The sequence below is a fragment of the Molothrus ater genome, chromosome 2, assembly GCF_012460135.2.
Source record: "Molothrus ater isolate BHLD 08-10-18 breed brown headed cowbird chromosome 2, BPBGC_Mater_1.1, whole genome shotgun sequence".
Taxonomy (NCBI): Eukaryota; Metazoa; Chordata; class Aves; order Passeriformes; family Icteridae; genus Molothrus; species Molothrus ater.
The window spans coordinates 89,660,677-89,672,976 of record NC_050479.2 but is presented as its reverse complement, the minus strand read 5'-3'; the positions used below and the strand labels follow the sequence as shown (position 1 = coordinate 89,672,976).

General features: G+C 40.2%; 1 protein-coding gene across 1 annotated transcript in view; it reads right to left on the bottom strand.

Moving 5' to 3' along the window:
• Positions 1–12,300, bottom strand: part of MAN1A2 (mannosidase alpha class 1A member 2) — a 134,187-nt gene that overhangs the window by 23,079 nt on the left and 98,808 nt on the right. Inside the window, 1 exon segment of the mRNA XM_036379366.2 lies at positions 4,146–4,261. Coding sequence (XP_036235259.1) covers positions 4,146–4,261 — 116 coding nt within the window.

Below are 12,300 nucleotides of genomic sequence, written 5' to 3'. Positions count from 1 at the left end.
AATGACAATTGGTATTTACAGTAATTAACAAGGGACAGCTGGGCATTGCTGGGAGCCCAAGGGTGCAGGTTGGGATGGGTGTGGCATTTGTACCCTTGGCTGGATGGCTGAGGCCACAGAGCACTCCAACAAGAACTGCAAAGCAGTGACATCCAGCTGGACTACAAGGAGTATACATGTACCAGAGTGGACATGTACACCCCAACTCCCAAAGGGAAGATTTAGTTCACATCAGCTAAGAGATTAACTAATGGAAGGAGCTTCCTTAGTCTGAGCAATGCCTGAGCAACAGGGGTGGTTGAGGTCACTTGGTTTGTTCAGCCTAGAGAAGAGACTGAGGGGAGACCTCATTGCAGCCTTCAACATCCTCACGAGGGGCAGTGGAGGGAAAGGAACTGATCTCTTCACTCTTGAGACCAGTGACAGTAGCCATGGGAACAGCCTGAAGTTGTGTCAGGGGAGGTTTAGGTTGGATAGCAAGAAAACGTTCTTCACCCAGAGGGTGGCTGGGCACTGGAACAGGCTGCCCAGGGCAGTGGTCACAGCACCAAGCCTGACAGAATTCAGGAAGTGTTTTGACAACCCTCTCAGGCACATGGTGTGACTCTTGGGTTGTCCTGTGCAGGGTCAGGAGCTGGACTCAATGATTCCTGAGGGTCCCCTGCTATTCAAGGTACTCTGTGATTCTATGCAAAACCTCATGTTCCCTGAACATTCCCTGTGCTTTTCATGACTACAAAAAAAATAGCATTTTCTGAGCTGTCTTGCAGCAGTACTTGCTATGTTGTGACAGTCAAGCACACGGCTGAATCCTTCTTTTAGCTACCTAATGCTGTGCAGTAAGAAAGAGTAAGGATCAAATTTATGAGCCTAACAGATTAGGCTACTCAAGGCAGCAGATCAAAAAGAAGCTTACCTATCCTCCAGCTGATGTGAGAAGGAAAAAAAGACACTTGAAACCAGACTAGCTGGAAGGCCCACATGGTGATGTTGAAAGCAAAGTTAAGAGGCCCATCCTCAATTTTTATCCCCACAAAAAATTCCCAGCAGGTTTCACAATTTCAGCTTTTATCACAGCTGTGAATTTCCATACTAGGACATGGCACTGAAATGTCCTTTACAGTGGAAGATTGCACCCATGTTATATACAGAGGGGTTATGGATATACAAATTGTTTGTATGTATGTAAGGAAGTATGTGGTGACCTGGATAAGACTTCATATGCCATGGATTGGAAACCATGACATCTGAAGAACAGATGCTGCATTCTTCTTCCCTGTGATAGTTCCAAGGAATGAGATATCACTGTCTACTGCAAGACTTAGGACTGAGGTCGTATTGTCCATCTTCCACTCACACTGCTGTAATAAGACAAGGGAGTGAAGTGTGGCTGGACAGAGACATTCTTTTAGACTGGTGGGTGCTGAGAACATTTCCAACTCTGTGCTGTGAGTGGGAGGAATGCATGCTACACCTTTCCCCTTCTGCTTTCACAAATGATGCAAAAAGCTTCTGCTCCACATTTTGAAAAACAAAGAATAAGAAGTGTTAGCTTTGGAGGAAGACCTATATTATAGGCAAGAACTCCACATTTTGAAAAACAAAGAATAAGAAGTGTTAGCTATGGAGGAAGACCTCTATTATAGGCAAGAACAAAAGAATGGTAAGGGAACAGCCTCTTAAAAAATTTTAAATAAAAATTTGAATTGCTGTTACGCAAAGCGAATCCCTCTTAATGACTCTTTGCCTATGTCTTTCAATGTCGAGTAGAACCTGGGGGAGACACAAACCCTGAAACAGAGTATGTTCCACAGCACATAAATCAGTACAGTTCATGCAGACTCAAATGTACAGGGTGGGTTTAACTGAGAAAAAGCAGAAGGAACCCTCTGATAGTTGGACTGCAGGACATATCACACATGAATAAGGAGCAGCTTGGCTTTTCCTCCCTCCTATCCACAGAGTGTTTTCACCTGGTCCCAAATTTGCCTTGCTCTGTCTCCATTCAGAGATGTGCCCAAATAAAATGTTTGCAAGATGGTTTACAGTGAAGAGGATGACCAGGAGAGTTTATTTCCTCTAATTTTGAAGTGTTCACAGTTTAGGAATCAGAGTAAAATATTTCAACAGTAGCCACAATGGAAGCTAAATATCAACTCCTAAACATCTCTAAACCCACAGGACCTCATACACTGTATTTTAACATAAAATATACACAAGTAATGTTATGAACTAGTAATATAGATTTTAACAAACCCTTGAAAGCTAAGTTCAAAAGGACTGGGAAACAGCCAATGCTTTATCAGTAGTTAAAAAAGTTAATAAAACAATTATATAAAATGAATGATGTGGTTTCAAAAATAAATGTTTGATTGATATGTGTATGCTGATAGTAGAAATATTAGAGATTTCAAAAATTTCTTGGCATTTTACAAAATATTAGTCCTGAACAAGTAAAGAAAAAAAAATTGTGAAAAAATAAAAAAAATCCTTATCCCATGAAGATTCTGCATAGCTACTTTATTCAACACCAGGCAGTATTTCTAACAATGATCTCCAAGAAAAATGCTAGGAAAAAAATTGCAGATGACACAAAAATTGATATAACTATAGATAATGATAAAGGAAAAGTCAGTTCTGTAAAATCACGGAGAGCAGGTGACAAAACGGGTTTTGCCTGAACAATGTGTTGCAATAGAGATAAGTGTAAGGTCAAACACTGAGGAATCGGGAATGTAAATCACAGTGGTAGGAAAGCAGTAAATCGAAAAGATTATAACCAGCTTCAGAATAAAGCAACTGGAAAGTGGTTGATGGTATGAGGCAAAGGTTAAGAGTACAAGCAGAGCTTCTGGCTGGATGAAGAGGATAAAACCAAGAAGGAATCGGTTACAAGAAGAATCACATCAGAAGAACCATTACATTGCTGTCTCCATACTGAAGATACCGGAAAATACATAGAAAAAAGCTTAAGAAATAATTTAAAATATGTTTTATCTTGTGAGACCCAAAAAAAAGAAAGAAAAAAAAAGGCACTTTTACTTCAGGAGAGAATGTCTATTGTCTATTGTACATTTGATAGTAACCATCTATATGGTGCAGATAACCCTTTAAAACAATGTAGAGAAGAAAAAGTCAAAGCAGCTGGAAGTCAAATGTAATCAAATTCAGGTCAGATATAAGACATATTACAGCTTCAAAGCAATTTTGTACTAGAACTTTCACTATATATCTTGTAAAATGTGAATTTTGAGAATTCCAAGAATAGGTGTTTTGTTTTAGAAGACCGACCGCACTAAAACTAAGCTGTAAAAACTTATGTTGAAAGCAACAGGGCATGCACAGAGCCTGGAACACATCAGGCACCAGCCACACATCAGCATTGGGACACGGCTACACAGCCCCTGCTGCTGCTGGTACCACAGCTCACTCAAACCAGCTCAGTTACTCTTTATGTGTCTAAACTGTAGCAGGGGAATGATGGCACAGTGGGAACCACTATGAGAGGCTGCTGAGAGAAGATGGGGAAACTGGGAAAGTAAGAGCTGGGCAGCAAAAAGCTCAGAGCCACCACAGAAAGGCCACCAACCCCCAAATCCCACTGAACCATCTGCAGTACTGCCCTGCTTAGGCAAGCACTTTGTCTGTGACAGGGAGTAAGACCATAGTACAAAAGAACAATAGAAACAGGAATAGATTTGAACTGCATTTTACAAGGCAAATATGGAATATAACATGTAAATGCCCTAGAAAATAATGCAAAGAATAAAACAATTTGGGACTTCAGATCCTAGAATGATGAATTCTCAACACTTTGGTTGTTCTGCACACATCTCAAGGTTGCTAGATCTCCTTCTAATAAATTAGAGCCTGGGCTTTTATATTGTACCATTTGGGACAAGCTGATTATTTTTAGCACAATAATCTGCATCACATGTATTCTACAATAATACTTTTTAAACTACTCAAAGTGAAAGCTAGTATTATTCATCACTTGATTTCTTAAAACTTACATAATCAAAACAAGTCCTGTGGTTGGTGGTGGTTTTTCTCCCTAGGTTTCTTTTTTTTAAATTTAATTTAATTTCTTTGAAATCATTCAAGATTGTTCCACTGTATTGGAAAACTCAATGAATCATAATCACCTCAATTGCATCGTCGTACATTTTCCTTGCCTCCGTGTCCGTCTTGTCTGACATAAGCCAGGCTTTCAATAAATATTCATAAAAACTGTCTCCCAGCCCGCCCACGGATGTGTGATCTGTAGAAGGGAAAGAGGGAAGAAAACAACAAAAAAAAAAGGTTGAAGTTGTTATGTAATAGCACCTTAGATTTATTCAAAACATAAACTTATGTTTTTAAGGCCTACTGCTGCAGAATTATAAACACTTTTAGCCTGTTTAGAAAGCTGCACTGCGCTCCTTCCCCTCAAAACTTACATCACAGGCATAGAACCTTCTGTATGTGTTCCCTAATTGCCATTCTGCACAGGCTATCCCTCATATCAAAAATGTACTTTAACCTCTGTTTTTACTTCATTCCAAAGAACCTAATTGTTTTGCTGCCAGGGTTTGGGGGTTTTAGTTTTGGGGTTTTTAAGGTATATGTGAAAAAAGCATGTAGAAAACCTCCCAAGACCTCTGTATCCAGGATATAACCAGGTCATGTGGCTGGCTACAAACTGTCATTCATTGACTACACAGAATCCAATCTTTCCAGCAGATTTTTATTTCTTGCAGGGTAGTTACTCAACAGACTAATGAATTCCCTAAATTAAATGTTCTTATTGAAATTATTTCTGTCCAAAGGGAAGCAAGGTGCCTTTGCAGTGTACAGCACAAGCCCTGCTCTGTTCCACTGTGCCTGAGAAGCTACACAGAGCTGTGCCATGTGCCACAGGGTAAGAGTGTTTCACTACTAGAATCCACCAGCACATAAACTGAACCTCCTAACACACAGATTTCTTTTTTGTCCCCTTTTTTATTTTATTTTTTCCCTCGCAGAGGTTGCCTTTCACAAATAGTGTCACTGCTATTCTGTGCTGATAGACCACTTGAGAACTATCTGTATTTCTCTTTGGCTGAACTATCATACTTCCCCCACAAAAAGCCTACTGATGGTCTGGCAGCCTTGCAGCTCCTGCTCCAACCAGGGTAAGCACTCACTCAGTACACTCTTCATTCAAAAAGCAGCACTCTGTGAGATTTAATAAGTGACTTCAACCAGAATACACATAACCTTCTCTTTCCTAATGTTACAGCTCTCAGAACAGTAGCATCAGAACAAGTCTTAGACTCCTGAAGCTAGGCAAGGGAAATGTTTAACACCAACATTGTCACAATGCCAGAAATTCACTGCCCTAAGCATGGCTGGTTGAGTCATGCAAGTACCCTTTCACTGGGTGAAGAAAAGATATGACACTTCCTTTTACAAAATACCTCAAAAAGTGGTATTATTCACAGTTTTTCTGGGATAAAGGTGCAAAAGAGAGGTTGAGCTCTCCTTCTGTTCTTTTTTCCTCCAAGCACCACCCTACCACAGCATGTCTGCTTGTCTCTGAAGATGTGAGTGGGAGGTTAGAGCTGGTAGATGCTGCTATCCTAACTCTTCTAGCTGCCTCTTAGCTCCTCTGCTACTTAAAAATGGATTTCTAAACAAAGGCAAGTAGAGAGCCTGTAGCTTTCCCATTTCGTTTCAAGTTGTGAATTTGAAGCAAATTACTTTAGGCTCTTCTTTTGTACCTCAGACTCTCCCTGACTGACTTTTCACACCCAGTTACTCAGTGATTATGAGTTTTCATAAGCTTTCTCACCCTGAGCTATAAGAGGACATTCAGGTCATGAGTCACTTTCTCACACAAACGCAAGAGCTAGAAATTACTCCTTCGATTTACAATTACATTCTTAAGCAGACACAAGAAACAAGGGTCTGTGGTTTTCAGGAAAAAAATAAAAAAACCCACAAACTATCCCAAGACTTCAAAGCTACAATTCATGCCAGCATTGCTCAGAGACTGACTTCACAAGAGACAGTTTAAAACTACTTCTGTTAAGCTGCTGCCTTGTCCCCAGCTGAGCTCTGTCATTTGAGTAAGGGATGATCCTCAGCCAGATTTCCTTGACAGATGCACTCAGGTCCCAACAAGGACAGGCTGTTGAACCCTCAGCAGTGTTCTTGTAGTAGCTCCAGCTGGGATTGGGACAGGAAAGAGCAGGAAGATGAGCAGAAAAGGTTCATTTCCTAAACAGAGAAATCCACATTCCAGGTGTCTTTCAAAAGTCAATTATCAGCAACATGTCCCATTTCGTGACTACTTCTCCAGGCATTCATTTGAGAACTCTCCTTCTCTTCTGTCAGCAGCTCTTCTCCTTCACATTGCTTCTCATCTTAGTCAAGAGTATAGGGAACACAGGCACCAGAAGCCTGGGTGGACACAAAACTCAGAGCCATTCCCTAGACAGCCTGTTTTGTACCTTCTTCGTACAGAGAACAGGGCTGCTCAAGCCTCTTGGATTCAGATCCTCCTCCCATTCAGAAGCAGACAAGCACATGGTAAGAAACTAAGGCCTTTCAAGGGCCTTCCAATTCCCAGCAGCAGCATTTTCCTTGCTCCTTTTATGCATACCTCACTCCAGCTCTGACCAGCCCAGAGTTTTCAAGGCTCCTCTCTCATTCAGCAGTGGGCTACTCCACTCCCCAGCTGATGCCTTTCACAGCTGGACCAGAGGGAAGACCTGTCAAAAAAGGCAAACGGATCCTGTTCCTTCTCTTCAGCAGCAGGAGAAGGACATATGAAATACTTCTGGTGGGAACACATGGTGGTATTTCAGGGGAGCTGGCCACATCAAGATGCAGCTGTCTTTATGTCCTGTCCCCTCCCCATCCACAAAAATAGCCAAAAGGGGATGGAAGTGAAAAGGAGGCCAATGCAGCAGCTGAACTGAGGTTTAAACACAGTGAGTTTTCCAGCTTCTGCAGCTGCATTAACTGCACTCTGGCAAGGTCTTCTTCAGCTTTTCTGCTAGTGTCTGCTAAAGCAGAATTTGCTGCATTTTATAAGAACTGTAAGTAGAAATTACTTAAAACACGGTTTGCGACAGATTCTGGGTCTTGGACAATTTGGTCTCACCTAGAGCAGAAATGCTAAAGAAATATTTTCCAAGATTCCTTAGCAAATATGTAACTGGTGAAGACTGTAGAACTGGGTCATCGCATATCATTCTCTCCTAAAAGCAAACCTCCCTATCCAAACTTATCAGAAGGTCCATGGTGGCTATCACTTTCTCCTGCTCTTTGAGCTATAGCTCAGATGAATTCAAAGATTTAAGTCAGCTTAACTCAGAATATTTTGCTCAGAAAAATGTTTTCCACATAAAATTTACTGACGTTTTCACACTGGTCCTAACCTTCTGTGTCAATCCAGAGTACTAAAAAGGAATAACTTGTGATTTGAATAACTGAGCTTACAATAGCATCTTGACACTGGGTACTCCACAGTAAACAACTGAGAAGATAAGCATTAAGTACAAGCACTATGAACATTTTAAAATGGATTCGTTCTTTCACAAATTTGATCTACAAGAATCATTTAATTAGCTCTTTGTCATGTAAAGGTTTTTATTTTGAGCTGTTTTTGATGAGCTGTTTTACAGTGAAATTCTGGAGTAGAATTCATTCCAAATTAAGACAAATATAGCAAAAAGAACAGAAGTATGATAGCACAACAAATGTGGCTGAAGCCACATGTTCTGTTCAATGTATATATTTTTAGAACATTCATTCCTTCAAATCAAGACAAATTTGGGTAATTTCTTCATTCCACATTTTTTCAAATGTAGGCCCAGATGACTGGGCAAACATAAAAGGATTCCAGTCAAGAATTGCTTTGGAATTCTTTTCAAACTGAAAGACAGAGTAACTGCAGTTGGAAAGAATAGCTTCAACTTTTGCAACCAAAAGCAATTACAAGAAACCCTGTATTTTTTCTGGTTTGTCACATTTGAAAGCATTGTGTGAAAACCTGCGCAGTTAGTCTGTTTGTAAGGATTCTTCTTCCCAAAAAGAGACAAATAAAACCTTAATAGAAAGACAATGATATTTCGAGTTCCTAGCAACATTTTTGCTCAGCTACTACAAAGGATCTTCATCCTGTTAAATATTGGCATTTTTCTTCTTAATAAACAGCACTCAACTGTAAACAAAAAACCTTCAATGAACAACAAACCAATCAATCTCAGAGCAATACTTTAATGAGTTTTTAAGGTATTGATAAAATATCTGTGCTTAATAACATATTGTGTCTCAGCTAATATGCCTGAAAACCAGATCTACGTCTTTCCCGCAGACTGAGACGGGGACCTTCTTTTAAAACCTCACACCATCGTTATCTAATATTCCAAAGATAGTTTCATTCCAAATTATCTTATTGGTATCAGCAACGCATGAGCTCACTGCTGACAGAGTCTCCCAGACAAGAAGCAGGACAGCACTAAACCACAATACAGGCAGGAGGTCAGACAGGGCACATACAGTCTCGCTGAAATGCCACTGGATCTCAGCACCAGAGAGGAGGGAGGGTCTGCAGAGCTCGAGTGATTTGTTCTCTGTAAGTGAAACTGTTTCTTTACAAATCTGGGGAGACAAACAGATTTTTTACTGCAAACAGCTCTTCAAGGCATAGGCAACAAGGCTCCCCCCTCCTCAGTGACAGGTGAGGCACTGAGATGGATCTGGCTGTTCTTTCTCTTCAGGACTAATTTTTGAGGGTGGTTGTAGATAACAGGGACACTACGCATTCCCACAGCTCATCCTCATTTGTCATACCCAGACCTACCTAACATCAGTAAATAACTTCCTCCACAGCAAGCCAATTTCCACATGAATGGCAGTGGTTCCCAAGAATACGGTTATGGCCACAGACTGCAAGTTACCAACACATAACTTTTGTTTACAGGGAAAGTTTGGTTCAGTGAGCAATAGCATGCTTCCCACAGCAACTGACAGCCCCCTAAAGATAACATGAATAATGAAGCCTGTTCTAATGAAGGTCTACCTGCTCTCTAGAGCAAACTTAAGATGTGCAAATTATTTTTAAGCAGATGGCTTTAAGTAGTTAACAGCAGCTTAATGAGGCAAATTAAAAACAGTTCATGATTTGCTAAACCCTCTCTGCTTTGTGCCTTAATTGTTCAATTGTCATTTCTTGGCAAGGAGCAAGAATAAAGAAAGAAGCCAGGCATTGTATTAAAGGCAGCACCTCATGCCAGAACTGATGCTGCAGTCCCAACACCTGAGGGTGAGGCTTCCTGCTAGCCAGGAGCAGAGGGGAGTGAGCCACTGCCCCTCCCTGACCCCGGGGCACATCCGCCCTCGGCAGAAAGTTTCTGCATGGCTTACTGCACACAGGATAAAAAAGATGAAATACAATACTGAGCAGAGGTATGTTTAGCATGCACAGGCTGCCCTGCTGGAAAGCAAGACAATGAGATAACATTGGAGCAGTGCAGAAGCACAAACAGGTGGAGAAGAGGATCAACTATGCCCACAGTATTTTTAATTCAAAAATTGTAACTACACTGATTCAGTATTTTAAACTAGAGACAGAGAGAGAACAACCAAGCAAAAAATTATTAATTTGGCTATTTGTAAACGGAAATCTCAAAACTGTAATTGTTTAAAATAAAGCAAAACTCACTAAAACCTGTGCTATTCTCACTAGACTGGAAATGCCAAGATAAACCACTGATTAATTTCAACCAAGAGCAGTAGTACAGAATTACTTTGCAACAAAAGAAGAAAGCAATAAAAAGGGAGGCTGATCTTCCTCGAGGATCACAAATTGACAAAGTGCTATTGTAATATGTCAGAGAAGGAGTTCAAGAGTGGAGAAGTTAAATGACCAGGAGGGGGTAGCAAAGTGATTAAGCTGATACTGACTTTCATTAAGAAACCCACATATCCCACCACCATTAGTTGTTCTGGCCTGCACCAACCAGCCATACACGGCAGGAGCCCTCTTTCTCTGTGCAGAAAACTTCCAAAGAATTGTTTTTCTGTTTGTCTTTAGGCTGGCTCTGATTAAATTTCAGTTCAATCTTTACTTCATGTAGTTGGTCTTAGTGCTCCTCAGCTACTCTAAATAGGTGCAAGCTCCCCTTTTAATCCTTTAATCCAGAAAGCTGAGGCCCTGGAAATTGCAGCTGCTGCAATTCACAGCAGAAATTCAACCTAAGGATGTCATAAGCCATAGTGGTTGGCTTAAAAGTGCAAACACTTTTAAATTAACTGCGGCAAAGGCAGCCCTGGTAAAAGGAGGTGGGGGTGCAATTTTAAGTCAAATATAAACTATGTATCACTAAGGAACACATTACCAGCATGAGAATTTTCCTGAAAACATTCAGGGTGTCATGTAACAGAACCACTTTTGGAGAATTTAAGTTAAGCATTTATCAGTTAGGAGGTAGCTGAAGAGACACTGCTTCCCATTCTACAGTCTGGTGCCACAACAGAATCCAGCAACATGAAACACCTTGCTCAGCTCCTCCCGACCTGCGGGTGCGTGAGCACACCTGCTCAGCACTCACAGCTCTGGAGAATGGAGCAGCTGAACTCTAAATACTCCAGATGGAGAACCTAGATGTGAATATTTTAACAAGACTTGGAAAAATATGGATGGTTCTTCAGTTCCTTAACTGTACTCTTTGAAAAAACAAACTTTAATCTGAGTAGAATCACGTTCCATTTCTAGTTTCATTTAGAGATGACTAAAGCATTTTTGTCAAAGTTGTTTAAAGAAACCCCAAGAGAACAGCTTGAGGCAGACAGAATATTCCAGTTGGAAGAATTAAAGTCTGGCAGCTACAAGAAACTGAAAACACAATCATTCAATGGAAAGTATTAAGCAATCTTAATTATAAGTGCTACCAGTTTCTCATATAATAAAATTAAGCAAAATTAGTCCCTAGATCTGTAGGGACTATCAAACTACAGATTAAAAACAGTTAAACTTGCACAATTCAAGTGAGTCCAAAGACAATAGAAATACTTTGAAACAGACCAGCAAGTATAACGAGCCAACTAATACACATATTTAGGTAACTAATGTTCTTAGAATCAAAACATTTCTTCAGACTGAATGTAATTTATGATTCTGTAATGTCAAAGGAATATCCTAATTTGGTATCTTACAACAGACTGTACTTTCACTCTCAGGAATTCACAGCTGGAACAAATGTTTTTCTTTTTGTATTCAAACTTTCCTGAAACATCAAAACATTCCAGCTATTATTTATAATTCTGGAAAGATGTAGGTCATCTCTCAGAAGACATATTCAAGAATTAAACACCAATCAACTAAAAAAATCAAGTCCACATGCTAAAATTAGAAACGCATTAAATCCTTATGTCAGTGTGTTTACTGAGAAGTTTACTCAGAAGCCTTTTATCACCTGAAGTTGTCTTTTCAAAGTTATTACACTCAACCCACAGAGCCACCCAAATGAAGCACACCTGCCTCTCAGCCAAGTTTGGAGTCACCTGTAAATCCCAACTGTGTGGGCAGCTTTAACAAAGCCTCTGGGATTTGCAGTGGATTGGTGGGAAGTCACATGCATGCTTGTCTCTGATAACTTTTTTTTACTTGACAAGGTGGCTGTGAAAGAGCTAAAAGGGATAATAACATCACCTGCTGCACGTATGCACCCAAAACCCAAAGAGTCCCTTTTGAATAAGAGTTCATATATAGGGGGATTGAAAGTTCTTAAGGTTGTTACACCCTTTACTTTATTCACCTAATCTTCCTTGAAGATCTTGATCCTCCTCTTGAAAATTATAAACCAGAACATCGAAGAGGGAAAACTTTATTAGATTAAATCTAGTCCAACATTCATCTGCACCAAATCAGCTGGCAAAACCACTGTCAAAAACTTCACCCTTCAAGCTGTATCAAGACATGGCAGTTTATATATTTACATATATATATATTTATATCTCCCACATGGAAGCTGACAGTCAAAAGTGATTCTGAGGAGCAAGGAAAGACACTCCCTGTTTTTGATGTACTTTTGGATTATACCACATGCAATATAAATCCAGGCTACTCTATTTCTTTCTCCTGAACTTCAGTCTATGTAGCTCGTATTTTTCTTCTCATGACAGATGTTTGAAATGGCGCACACAGCTGCCTGAAGTTTTGATCACTCTCTAGGTGCTGGGAAATTGTGCTGATTTTAAGACTTGTTCAGTCCATGCTCTATGACTGACACTGAGGTACCACACCATACGTGGACTGCATTCATCACC